The following is a 15029-nucleotide window of genomic DNA, read 5'->3' as shown; positions in this document are numbered from 1 at the left end:
TTTTCTTAATGCATGTTGGTGTTGTCTCTAACAAGCATAGAATTATTTGTCCTTTAATACTACATTGATGATGGACACTAAAGATCACACATAAGATGGATTCTAATTCCAGACCTTGGGGCCGAGTATTTAGAATGTAACAGGCAAGGAGAAAAAGTAATACAGGTTTTGGCAGGAGATTGCTGGGGAAAGGACCAAGTTAAGTATCTTCCCTCATAGAGGAAAACAGGGGGTTTAGTCACTGAATAGACATCCAGTATCCCTCCTGATGTGCAGGTGTTTGGAGATGGCTGTTCAACAACACGATTTGCTCCTTCCACTAATTCACACATGTAGATGGTCCAGAGTTAACCAGAGCACTGGGATAGACATTGAGACTCAAAGCACAACCTTGACTTTGATGTGGGAAGGAAAGTAGGAATGAAAACAGTGAATAAATGAACAAATGGATGGATGAATGAATGAATGAATGAATGAATAGAATCATACCCACATGATCTCCTAGTTTTGTTTCTCAGCTCCTACAGACAACAATTCTCAAGTTTAGTTTATTGTCAGAGAATTCAGAAAATAAGCTGGAATTGAAGTTATCAAAATTGGTCCAGGAAACACAGGCTGTTGGGGTACACATACTCTAGTATTATGCTAGGAAAGTAGCAGAATCCAGTGTAAGACGTTTGAAATTAGCAGATTTTTATCACAGTAAAAATGTCATATTAAAGCAGCGGGCAAATAAATGAAGTATAAATGAGAATAATCCCTGGAAAAAAGTGTCAAATAGTGCAACCACACAAATCATTCTATTTACATCTTCTTTGGACTAGACTATTTAGATTTAATCAATGACCAGAAATATTCACCATGGATGGTAATGTGTTTTGGAGATGTGCTTTTTCCTAATTATATTTCCTTGCACTTTTTCTGACTGTGCTAATTTCCTGTCATCCCATTTACATACATGAAATAAATATGTATGTATTTTTATAACTATAAAGAAATGAGATTGGTAACATAAACCAAAAATGAATGCAGTTTTATTGTTTTATAAGCATAATCATATACTGGAAATTATTTTATTTTAGAAGATATATGAGGCAGATCTAATTGAAATCGTCATTTTATTAGTGAAATGTTTACCTTTTACAGGAGCAATGGATAATCAACACTGGTGTTAAGATATGCAAAGAAGTAGTCGTAAGATCTACCAGACCGAAACTTGCAAGATGATCTCTATTAACTACAACTTTTTTTTATATATTAAAAATAGCATTTATTTTGTGTTCATATTTCCAGCATCACAACAGTTTAATTTTAATGAATCCCATTACTGCATATTACAATAAGAGTTTGCTTCTTTGAACTGTACTTTGAGATATTGATTCAAATTTTTATATTTCAAAAAGCACTGGACATTTTTTCAAAAACCTTGTGTATTTAAATTATAACGATATTGTTTATAATGTTTTGCAATACATAAAAAAGTATTATAGTTTAATATATTTTCTTTCAAACAGAATCATTTGTGACTTTATAGTATAATGTTGCCCTTATATTCACTATGCAGCTTATTTTTAGGTATTTTTCTAATAAGAGCAATTATTTCAAAATTGTTTAGCTGAATCTTGCCATTAAATATCAAAGAATGATGCTTCACTTCCTTCTTAATACATCAAATACATGTAAGAATTATATATGACTTCATACTTCATTCACCTTTTGACTTGAGGATTTCTACAAATATACCACCCTTACATTTCCTGGTTTGTTTTCTTATGAATTTCCACCTTTCATGGCCCATTTTATGTTCATCTCAGCCAAGAGCTAACAATATAAACAATAAGTACTGCTTTCAGAAACGACAGCAGTGCTTTTCACACAAAACATTTGTACATTTATGCTACATGTTGTACATAGATGCCACAGAAGAAAAAATTTATAAGAGAAAATAAAAAGAGTAACTTATGAATAAAAAGAGTAACCTATGAACAGCTACTTTGGTTCAGGTTAAGGGAATCAGCACAAGATCCTTTGAATTCTATTGGTAGTCATGAGTGCTGTGGGTTGTGGTGAATAGTTGAATGAGGTGGCAGGACAAACAATGGATACCCCATATCTGTTTAATCTACTTCAAAGTCAGACACAGAAAAGCTACGAGGCAATTTCAGCAACGTGAAACCTTCTCTAAAGGGACACTAAATAATGATCATTTCTATAAGGTTCTAATTCTAGAACTGTGTTCTTAAGGGTCATAGAAGCATAGAGATGAAAGTTACCTTAAAAATACATTATATTCAGATTCCTTCATTTTTTACAAATGAGGAAAACCAAGGCCAGAAGAACAAGATTGATTCATATAATGTAACTGGTCTTTATCACCTAGATTGAAATTTTACTACTATTCCATGGTTGAACATAAATAATAAATAGTAAATAAATATCAAAACATAAATCTGCCACTTTTTTGAGTCCTTACATTACTTACTGAAGTCCTATAATACATTGTGCTATCTCATGTGTGTCTATATATATGCATGGGGGGGTATATAGCAAGAAAAATACTGGACTAGTGATGTAAAGGAGGTCTTGGTTTAGTTCTTTTTCTGCTACACACATGCCTGGTAACCCTAGAAGAACTAGGGAAAATTATTTAACCTCTCTGGGTCTCAATTATTTCATCTAAATTATGAAAATATTCAACCAGATTTATATAACTTTCCACCCCTGTAATTCTCAAGGTTTTTAAAAATAACCCATATACCTTTTTTTTCTTTTTTTATTTATCTTTTTACGGAGAACACTACATCCTAGATACCAAAATAGCCTATCCAAATGAAAAAAAAATTGTCAAGAAAACCTCCTGAGTTAAGGTATGAAAATGTATTTGCCCTTTGTCAATATCCTGCAGCTCAGTACACAAAAGATGAAAAATGGCTTATCAACAAATACATTCATAAGAAAGGAAAAAAGAATAATCTCAAAATAGGTCATTTATTTCCAGATAACTTTTGTGAAAACAGAATTTTTTTCCTATTATTCATGTATTTCAAAGATCTGAAATTAATGTTACCAAATACTGACAAAATTAACAGATACAGTCATTGATCTCCAGAGAATGGAATGTGTACCCCGTGTTATAACTGAGGTATCTGTCTAGAAACTCATTTTCTAAAGGATTAATTGCTAACCAAAAATGTACGTAGCCAAAGCTACAAAGGAAGATTTCAAAAACACCAATACTCTTTATTACTGTTTATGGGTTATATAGGCTGTCACTGAATTCCTCTCTCTTATTAAGTGATAACAGTAGAAAGATACAATGAACAGAAATTTTGATTTTTAAAATAAAAAACCAGCTCTTAAATGTGGCTGATTAGAGGAATTTCTAACAATAAAATAAATTGAGGATTTCAAGCTATTAGATTTTACTTCTCTAACCTCTGAGTGATCCCTATTATCATTTGTCATTATTACTATCTATATGTTTGATGATGCTATTTGTTCAAGGATGAGACTTTCAAATTTGAATAAACAGGCAGAGGGAACAAAACCATGAGTTTTTCTCTAAGTTCATTAGGAGTGCTAATATATAAGCAATCACTTATAATTGTATCATTGAATCTTTTTTCCTTCTTTAGACTGTAAAAAAATGAAAACAGACAAGGTGATGTTAGTCCCTCTCATTACAAGTTTGCATAGTATTGCAGTAAACATGTGAGAGAAAGTTGACTATCTTCGATGGCACAGTTGAGGTTTTCTCCTAAATTACTTCCTCAAAACATTGAAGAAAACAGTGCTTCTGAATGGGTTGTTGGTTCTCTTTCAATAGAATATTTTCTCTTATTTTTTTCAAGCCACCATTTTACCAAAAAAAACTCTATAAATAATTATTTTTACGTCTAACATTAACTGAAACCTTTCTTGATGTTGAATAGGGAAACAAATTGTCTTTAAAGCTTCCTGGAACTCATTTCAGGTTTATTACCCAAAGCTGACCATCACAATAACTGGTGGGGAACATCCTGTTAGTACCAGAAACCATCAGGCAAACTGTCCAGCTCTTTCATTTTTCTTGACAAATATCTAGTGGTCTCTATCTGGGAACCTTATTGCCTCTCTCAATTTGCTTTCAGTGTGATCACGTCACTATTGCAAGATATTTTTGTTTTCAGAATTTAGCTGGCAGCAGAATAATTAAAGAGAGCAATGTTAAAACATAAAGAAAAGGTGTAGTATTTAAAAAACTGTCATTACTTTATTATAAATTATAGTCTTTAATAAAGGGGTGAGGGACTTTTCCTTCTTAATTGATAATTCAGGTTTCTCACCATTGTGTTGTCTTCATTCCATTTTTTTCTTACTACTTTTTTACTCAAGGTTAATTTTTAAAAAGCATAGGTAGTTTAGCCTGTCGTTGAAGTTAATTCACAATTATTAATATATGGTTACTGAGAAGATAAAGAAAGAAATCAGTCCTCACGTTTTTCCTGCTCACATTCTGGTCCTTACAAATAAGAGTTAAGAAAGAAAAATAATACAGATTTCTTAAAAATGAATGACATATATTTCCTATTGAATATATCTTTAAAATGATTTGGTATCTTCAAATTCTATGTTATGATTTTCCAGATCCTTCTATTATTTCTAATATTAATTTATACTGCTTTTAAATATTTCCATAGAAAATTTATTAACATTTATTAACATTTCCAGTATTGAAATCCTTATATTGTCAGGATGATTCTGATTTTAAAATGTAAATAACTGAATGGTTATTTCAATCTGACTTTTTGCATTAATGTTTACTTATTAAAAATTAAAATCTCATTGTATTATTATAAACTTTATTATCCTATTCTTTGTAAAGCCAGTTTTTACTTAAAACAGTTCTATTCATTTCAAAAAATAATGATTTTTTACTCCACTCCATTAACAAGGAAAAAACTTTTAGACCACCAATCACATATCTATTTTCTAACTAACACAAATAAGTTTCAACAGTAGCCAGTGCTATTGATTGAAAATATATATCAATAAATGTTACCTGCACATCAAGCAGATAAAACAGTAAATGAAAAGTACACGTTTTCAGACACTTTTATTTTCCTTACTCTTTCAATGTTTGCATTACAAAAAAGATCCTGCCCAACTTTGTTACAGTTAATATGGTATCTGCCTTTTCTTCTGCCAAATCCTATTTTAATTTTTAATAAGGCAAATGTTTTATTTGACTAAATTAATTTTGCATTCATTATCTTCAGTTTAAATACATCATCACAATAAAAAATAAGGTAGACTAGTTTCTTAGTTTAGGCTGCTATATCAAAATACCTCAGGCTAAGTAATTTATAAGTAACAGAAATTTATTGCTCACAGTTCTGGAGACCAGCAAATCCAAGATCAAGGGCCCAGCAGATTAGTTGTCTTGTGAGAGATCTTCTGCTTCACAGATGGTGCCTTCTTGCTGAGTCCTCGAATGGCAGAAGGGGCAGGCAAGCTCCCTTGGGCCTGTTTTATAAGGGCACTAATCCTATCCATGAGGACAGAGCCCTCATGACCTAACCATCTTCTGAAGGCCCCACCTCTTAATACCACCAGAATGGGAACTCAGTTTCAACCTATGCAGTGGGGGAGGGGACACAAACATTCAGACCTTCCCAGTTATCAACAAATAGTCTCATGTAAAATGAGTGCTTTCTGGATCAAGAGGCTAAATGTTTAATTAGATTAATAGAATCAAACAGAAAATTCCATTTTTCTAGGATCTTTCAATCAAAACCTTCATTAATAGGAGTGATGATTCCAATATATTAACAATAATTGGTATTTGCATTACTTTGTACCAATGAAAAAATTTAACTTACTCAGGTTTACAGAGGAAAAGGAGGAAAGTGCTTTACTATTTGGTGCCTCATAGAGAGTAAAATTTATAGCGTAGGTCAGTATGTTAGAGTCCTAATACAAAATCTTTGATTTGTATGTAGTGTCCAAGGGTTTTTCTTGCAGCAGTACATTTGTCATGAGTACACCTGATATGTCATCCCAAGTTGTTAACAACACCCAAGGTGGCAGTTATCTCAAAGAAGTCCAAAGTAAACATTCTGTTATAAAATACTATTTAAAAAAAATGTTTCATTTACACTGAAGTCATAAAAATGTTGCAAAGCTTTTACATGTAAATATTTGTTCATTTTCATATTATATTTCAATTAATATAATAACTTTCCACATTCTGCCCTTTCAAAACTGGAATACAAGATTAACATCTACAAAACAGTGATCTCCAAGGAAAATAATGCCCTATTATCAACAAAGATACAAAAATGATGTCCATGTTTAATAAGTTTCATCAAAGATAATTTCATTGCCATTTGAATTGAACCAAAAAACCAAGATAAATACTGATGACCTTACCTTCTTGAACTGCTTGGAAAGGGTTGTTGCCATCAACAAACGTCACTGAAAATGTGATTTTCTCAGTCTGTAAGATCTCCTCATTCTGGTTAAGGTCACCAACTGCTGTGCGAAACACCTCATCATCCTTTTTGGCAGATTCATCAAAAATTGCTCCTAGAAGGAAGTGAATTTTGCCATTAAATAATAACATAAATATTCTGTCATGCCCTCTGGAGATGTGACAAGGAGACTTAGTGTTTAAAAAACGTATACTTTCACTTAGAGCATGCACTTTATTTATTAATGAAACACATTGTACTGGAAGCAGTGTAATAGCTGAGAAGGAATATAGTTACTTCTTCCAAATGGAATGATGAATAGTACCTCAAAGTGTTATTGCAGGCAGATCATGGGGAAGAAAATATAATAGGTATAAAAAGCTTCTACATGACAAAGTATCCAATACATTGGATGTCTTATATCATGAAATCTTTAAGGGATTCATAGCTGGAAGATTTCTTTTCTGAATAAAAGGAAATAAGCTCAGAAATCTTCTTGAGGTCCATTCATAGAATACATAGGAATCAAACCTTTCTTGTGATCTTAATTTATTTTTCATTTCCTTCCTTGCTTCCCCCCCCCCTTTTTTGAACACAGGTTTCATTATCTTTTATAGTAGTAAAGTCAATAATATTTATAGAAAATGTAAAGACATTCAAATCTCTGTGCAGAGGGAATAGAGAAATATTTCTCAAGGAACTAATGTAAGTCCTAATGGATAATTATAGCATTTTTTATCCATGTGTAAATATGATGATGATAAACACTGTGCTAATTTTTATTGAATATTTGGTTGGTAATGGACTATTTGGTAAACACACTGATTCTAAGAACAAACTGATTTTAAATACTGACTCTGTCACTTGTTAAGTATACGACCTTGAGCAACATGCTCAAATTCTAAACCTCACATTTGTCTAACCTCACATTATATGTATTAAACACATTTGTCTAAACCTCACGTTGTGTGTATGAAACACATTTGTCTAAACCTCACATTGTGTGTATTAAACACATTTGTCTAAACCTTACATTGTGTGTATTAAATGATAATACACAGTGTGTATTATCATTATATACACAGTGTGTATTATAAAGCCAGTGTGAGGCTGGCTTTATCTTTTCACTGTTCTTTTTGTTTGGTTGGTTGGTTGGTTGTTTTTGAGATGGAATCTTGTTCTGTCACCTAGGCTAGAGGGCAATGGCGTGATTTCAGCTCACTGCAACCTCCGCCTCCCGTGTTCAAGCCTTTCTCCAGCCTCAGCCTCCCGAGTAGCTGGGAATACAGGTGCACGCCACCACACTCAGCTAATTTTTTTGTATTTTTAGTAGAGACGGGATTTCACCATTTTGGCCAGGCTGCTCTCGAGCTCCTGACCTCAGGTGATCCACTCGCCTCAGCCTCCAAAAGTGCTGGGATTTAAAGGAGTGAGCCACTGTGCCTGGCCATCACTGCTCTTTTATATTGGCATGGATTGTATCAGTCTCCTCAAACCATTGCCTTGTTTCCTATGTATTTTGAATACCTGTCCATGGCTGAGAACCTGAGAGAAAATAATGAAGAATCTTTTTGTTTTTGTTTTTGAGATGGAGTCTCGCTCTGTTGCCCAGGCTGGAGTGCAGTGGCACGATCTCGGCTCACAGCAAGCTCCGCCTCCCAGGTTCACGCCATTCTCCTGCCTCAGCCTCCCAAGTACCTGGGACTACAGGCGCCCGCCACCACGCCCGGCTAATTTTTTTTGTATTTTTAGTAGAGACGGGGTTTCACTGTGTTAGCCAGGATGGTCTCAATCTCCTGACCTCGTGATCCACCCGCCTCGGCCTCCCAAAGTGCTGGCATTACAGGCGTGAGCCAGCGCACCTGGCCAGAATTTTTAAAATTGACATATAAATTGAGTACTTCCTTAATATGTTATCAGATGTTTACTAAAGAGAATATTAATATTTTATTAATCAAATATATATTATAGACTTTAATTTTTACTTAACCTGTCTTTTCTGAACCAGATAATACTTTTTAATCTAAGCTCTTGTAAAAACATTTAGACAATAAATGTTTGACCTATCTTGCTAATTTAAGCAGCTTTCGTAAGAATTATTTTAATATGTGATAATCCCTGTGTAGATCTAGATTAATCATTACATTGAAATTTAATTCTATCAGGTTTAGATATACAAATTTCTTTAATAGTTTGTTAGGAAGTATGATACAAATTTTTTATAATTGAAGCTGAAATAACCAATTCATTTTAAATCAGATAATCTAAATGTCTATTCACAAAGTAGTAATGTGTGTTTATACAAAGATGTTTCAACTTGTCATGATTCTAAATGAGTCTTTTAAAAAGAGCTTCTTATCAACCTTGTTTTATAGCAGGTGATGTTATTGACTTCTGCTGTATTGGTAATACATTTTTGATGGAAGCATTTTACTATTACATGGCAGAACACTTAATATTGCCTTAAACATTAAACTTGGGTTAATAAAGAGCAGAAACCTGCAGAAATGATAGCACATTAGTCAATCCTTTGCAGAATTAAGATATACTGAAAAAATGGATAAAAGAAACAGTTCATCTTTCTGCAAACAGCAAGGAAGTACGCAGAAGAAACAGTTCATCTTATTGCAAACAGTGTAATCAAAGAAAAGAAAATCTTATCCAACATTTCAAATCCCAGTTATTTATTTACTTTTTTCTTCAGCTATAAAAATCTCATCTTAAACTGACTTTGTACTACAGGAGTGCATGCAGTATTTTGTCTTCCACACAAGCATTCTGAAAACAATGTGATTAGTTCCACAGGAAGGATCCTGGGACAGAAATTCCTTTCTAATTTCACCCACTTCCAATAGTCACAGCAAAGTCATCTCTTTATTCTTTGTATTTATACACAAATATTACCAATCTAGATAATCCAATACTATAGGTACTAGATCTACTTTGTTAACTATACAGTTGCTCAAATGTAACATTCTTAACTATTTAGTTAACATGATGTCAAAGCATCTAGATCCTTCTCAGGTATTTTTATTAGCATGATTTTACACTCAGTTTTATTTTATAACCTTCATGGGAAAAGCAGATTAGACCTGTCAAGATAAAATAATTATTCCACCACTGATACACACACACACACACACACACACACACACGGCATATCATCAGTACTCTCTCTATATTTCTTGTTGGCCAAACTGAAGGGAGGAATAACCAATCAATAAAGCAGGAAAGGAACACCTGAATATTCCTATTATAGCAATTTTTAGTCATTTCCATCACTAAAGGTTGATATGCTGTTCCTTTTATGGGGGGAGAAATAAAGGCTTTATACAATCCTTATACAAACATACTGACATGCAAGTGGCCAAAATATATATTTTTAAATAAAAACTATATCATGTTTACATGTCTTCTTATATCTTAGAAAAATATTAATGTGTATGAGTTTGTACTATATGTAATGCTACTGAAAACAATTTTCACGGACTAATGGACCAATTAGCATATATGTGAAAAAAATACCAAATTTAGACAAAGTTCTACAAAAATATAATTGTCAACTTAATTACAATTTATAGTAATATTAAAGCCATGCTAATGTCTTAAATTTTCATTGTGAAGTATCATATGTAAAAGTATTAATGCAGGTATGCCCTTTGAAAATTCACAAATTATTGTGCAATTCAAAGCTAACTGACAAGCTACAGTACTTCTGTTAAAAAAACATAATTATGTTTTAGAAAGGTATTTAAATATTCCCAAAATACATATACTTACTTGCCAGTTTTTAAAATGACAATCCAAATTTCTTCTTTAAACCTAATAGATATATGCTTGGTGTCTGTGTATGTGTCTATGTGTGTGTGTGTGTGTGTATGTGTGTGTGTGTGTAGATTTTTTGTGCTTGAAATAAGTCAGTACTTCAGACCATAAAATCATTTCACCCAAAAATACATTCACAAATACGCCTTTAATTTAAATAAAATATTTATAAGTTCACTAACCTAACCAACTCAACAAGTCTCCAAATATTCGAAGACTTTTCTCCTTCTTGGTTTTATTTTTGGTGTTTCCTCTACCACCGAGGTAGTCCTTATTACATCAGCAAAATATAATTTCCTAGGCCATATAAACTATTTTTATACTTACACTGTGTATAAAAGAGCCTGAATAGTTTAGACACTCAAGAATCATTGATTACATCTTTTTTAACATTAAATTAGGTATAATCTTATAAAATAAAATACCTAAATTCAGATGTATGGATAAAATATAAGTTACACCTAAACCTAAATTAAAACAAAAGTAGACTTGAAAATGTACTTGCATGTTAATTTATTGTCACAGGCATTATTATGATTCCAGAAAACCCAAGTTAGCAAAGTAATAATCATACACAAGTTAATTAATAATCATACTAAAAACTTGTATTTTAGTTTGAATATTGAAAATGTTGTGTCTTATAAATTTAAGAGGCAAGTGGAGTAAACATTATTTACCTGATAAGATAGCAGAGAAGAAATGTGTTCATCTTGCGCATAATTTCCTCTAACAATATTGAGAAAAAATTTGATGTATATTGAAGAAATTTTCCACAGTGAATAGAATTATTGGAAGATATATATATTCTATAACAACCTTATCAAGTTGTATTTAAAATAAAAGACTCTAAATATTGAAACCAAACATCAACACCTCTATACTCCTCTTGCAAATCAATAGCATATCATCTAGAAAAACTTATATAAAAACATTTGTGCATAAATGTTTCATTGGATTTCATAGTTCCAAATAAAATCAAAGATAGCTGATCTTTATTTTTTAGTCACAAAGTTCAAATTTTTAATCTCTTTACTCACTTAATTTTGACTAACATATAAATTATATATGGTAGGTAATCATAAAAGGAATAAACTTAACCGAAAGTTAGCAAAGATGCTACATGCAATGAATCTTTTATTGTCTTTGTAACACCAGAGATGATTCTTTTGTGCATGCTCACACTCTCTCTACCCCCCAACTTTTTCCCCTCACTTTTTCTCTTTATGTTCACACATTCATGCATCCAGCCATTCATCCATCTATTCATCAAACCAATCTTTCCTAAAGACAGAGAAAACCATCAAAGCCAAGCCACGGTGCTCTTTAACAAATTATTTAGTGGCCAAATATTTGAAAATGGGTTCACTGTCGAATACAGCCATAGTGGAAATACGATGACATAAGAAGATCATAAAAAGAAGCAATTGTGTTGTTTTTGTAAACTCATAGCTGAAAGGAATTTTAGAGATGGTTTATGAAAACCTTGTCATGCTTCATAAATTGTAGTGCAAACATTTTAAGTGTTTTCACCCAAATTACACAGCCAAAGGTTACAAGATGTAGAGTAGAAGGTTAGGTGTCCTGGTTTCAAGTTTGGAGCTATGTCTGCCATTTTATGCTTTTTTCACTTCAAGCATTTTTTTTTATGGTGGCTATATACATAGAGAGGGCACATCAGTACATATATGTGTATGTATATACACATATACATATATATTCAATAAATAGTACTATAATGATGATTAGCATATTAAATTCATTTATTTTAAGCCATGAAGGTTATAAAATTGATGAAATGCAGTAAAATGCTGATCATAAGACTAGTTTTATAAAAAATTTAATTCTTTTGCCTGAGAGGCTTCAACAACTTTAGTTTAGGAAGTTAAAATAAAGAAAAAAGTGCAACGTTCTGCCTTGGGGAGTTTATTAGACACAGTAGGATTTACAGTTCTGCAGAGCTATTCAGAACTGTTAAATCATCATATATCCTTACTGTTTTAGATGCTACTATTCACGTGAGTTTTTAATTTAATTCTGACAATGCATTTTGCATACACGTTAGTTGCACTGTGAGCATATATCCAAATCAAGATATTTATAACATTTTTTTCATCTACAAATGGCATTCCTACTATTGCCAGTGGAAATTATACATGCATTTTAAAAGGAGGGCAAATAATAAAAGGCATTATAAATATTGTAAAAATCAGATTTCTCCTTTATTTCATCGTCTCATTCATGTTACCCTCAGTTCAAGGAGAAAAAATGTTAAACATGTTCAAAACTACTAGGTAGTAAGAAAAATTAGCAGTATTATGACCAAAAGAGATTAGCATTTTTGATACAATTTAGTATCTTTACTTGAGCATAAATAGTATCTTTGACACCAATAAGCATCTTTACTTAGCATAGTATCAGCTACCATTTCAGTGGGGTATCATTACAATGAAGGTGAAGGCATTGTTTGTGCATATATGTATATATTTACATACACATATATAATATAAATATATACATATATATGCACATATGCATGTGTATATATTTATATAATACATGTTCATATGTTTATATATTTATATTACACATGCACAAATAAGTACATTTATTACATACTCACATATATATTACAACTGTGTGTATGTAATGAATGTACACATGTGTGTATGTAATAAATGTGCTTATTGGTGCATGTGTGTGTATATATATATAATTATATATGTGTGTATATATATATATATATATATATATAAAATTATCTGCCCAGGAAATATTAATTAAGTTGAGATATCATCCACAATTTAATTCTGTATTACAAATGTTTCAGCAGCCTCTTATTTAACAGAACATTTCCTAACATGTTCTATGCTAATATCCTTGCAGGCATGAAATAGGGTTTTCAGAACCCTTTAACCTTTTATCATGAGGTATATTTTTCTCAGTTCATCTTATCTAACCCTTCACAAGCACTCTGACTAAAGAAGTAAACCAAAACAATGACTCTAATTGTTGGAAAGGAGGTGCTGGATATACATCAAATTCATGACAATTAGCAAATATTATTCTGAATTAGAGACAATTGTGCTCTGTTGTGTTTCTCTCCAATTTACAATAATTGAAATATTAGAAACACTAGCAATTAACATTTTTTAGTACTAAGTACTGTACGAAGTGGCTCATAGACATTATTTTATTTAGTTCTGATAAAAACCCTTTGAGGGAAATGAAACTCAGGTTAAGTAACTTTCCCCAGGCCCAAGCTAGTAATAATTGCTGCAGAATCCACAGCTCTCAGTTTCTTAGCAATCTTCTGAAAACACTAGGAGCTTAATAACTGGAAATATATACATTAAAACAAATTTCCAGATAAGAAAATAATATGCATATTTTTACTTTCATAATAATATATAGAGAGAGAGACAGAGTCTTTCTCTGTCACCCAGGCTGGGGTGTAATTATGCAACCATGGCTCACTGCAGTCTCAATCTCCCTGACTCACCTGAACCTCCTGTCTCTGCTCCCTGAGTAGTTGGAACTACAGGGGCACACCACCAAGCTTGGCTAATTTTTAAATTTTTTGTAGAGACTGGGGTCTCACGTTGTTGCCCAGGCTTATCTCAAACTTCTGAACTCAAGTGTTCCTCACTTGAGGAACTATACTATCACTGTACCTCTGCATCCCAAAGCACTGAGATCACAGGCATGAGCCACAACACCCATCATTTCATAATAATTATAATAAAATTTTATTGTATATTAAAATTCTCAAATAGGTTTCAATCTTACATTTTGTTTTATAAAATTTTATTAATTAGGCATATTTTTATAAAATTTCTAGTACTTTTTGCATACTTTGAAGTTCAATATTTGTCTCAGTGATTTAACTTATACTATATCAGAAGTTGATTTACCTGTTTTTATACAAACTTTATATTTAAGGGTGTTTAGGGATGATTAATATATATAAAGATGTAAATTGATATGAGTTTCTAAACCTTAGTTTAAATAACAATCTTGGAATTGTTACCTTGGAATAGTGTTAAGTGAGTTCCAATAGAATATGCACTATGACATATTTTTAAATGCAGAATTCAGAACAAATCTCTAGCCTTTCAATCTCTAAGGAGTTTTGTTGTTGTTGTTGCTTACTTTAGTGATGAATAATCCTAAGAGAGTGACAATAAAATATAAAATAAATATATATATATAAATATATAAGGTTATTGGCTTTATATATTAAGGACCACTGATAATTTACTTAGGTCTATAATAGTCAAATTGCGGCCAGGTACAGAAACTATCTGGCTCATTATTTTCCACTGTCTAGTGCTTACTTAGCACTTTGTTCTGAGAGTTCAAAGTTCATTATAATATTAACTTCCATTCCACCCACCATAATTATTTAGCCTATAGGAAAGCATCATTTTTATTTTAAACATAGGAAATCAAGTTCAAAGAGGATATTGTCAAGATCACAGAGGGTATTAGTTATGATATAGTGTAGAAAGGTATAAGTGGAAGGAGAAAATTCCACGCAGATATTTAAAATGATTATACAGAAATTCTTGAATGTGTATTGTAATTTACATTTAGCTAGTGTCTGAAACATTTTTAATAATTCAGACACCTTTAAATTCTGTTTTCTTCAATATATTTTTGATAAAGTGACTTAAAATGAGAAGGGTAAATCATAGACCAAGAAGTGAAATTTTCAGTACTGTCTCCAGAGATTTCTCCAGAGATTTATGTTTG

The 15029-nt window shown here is 31.9% G+C and overlaps 1 protein-coding gene across 2 annotated transcripts in view; it reads right to left on the bottom strand.

Annotated features, from left to right (window-relative positions):
* GRID2 (glutamate ionotropic receptor delta type subunit 2) overlaps positions 1-15029 on the bottom strand; it is a 1522941-nt gene that overhangs the window by 1237229 nt on the left and 270683 nt on the right. For both annotated transcript variants that reach the window (XM_063663917.1, XM_063663916.1), the window contains exon 2: positions 6412-6567. In XM_063663917.1, coding sequence (XP_063519987.1) covers positions 6412-6567 — 156 coding nt within the window. The remainder of the gene's footprint in view (positions 1-6411; positions 6568-15029) is intronic.

The sequence above is a fragment of the Pongo pygmaeus genome, chromosome 3, assembly GCF_028885625.2.
Source record: "Pongo pygmaeus isolate AG05252 chromosome 3, NHGRI_mPonPyg2-v2.0_pri, whole genome shotgun sequence".
NCBI classification, from domain to species: domain Eukaryota; kingdom Metazoa; phylum Chordata; class Mammalia; order Primates; family Hominidae; genus Pongo; species Pongo pygmaeus.
The sequence above is the reverse complement of the archived record's forward strand: the minus strand, read 5'-3'. Positions and strand labels throughout refer to the sequence as shown.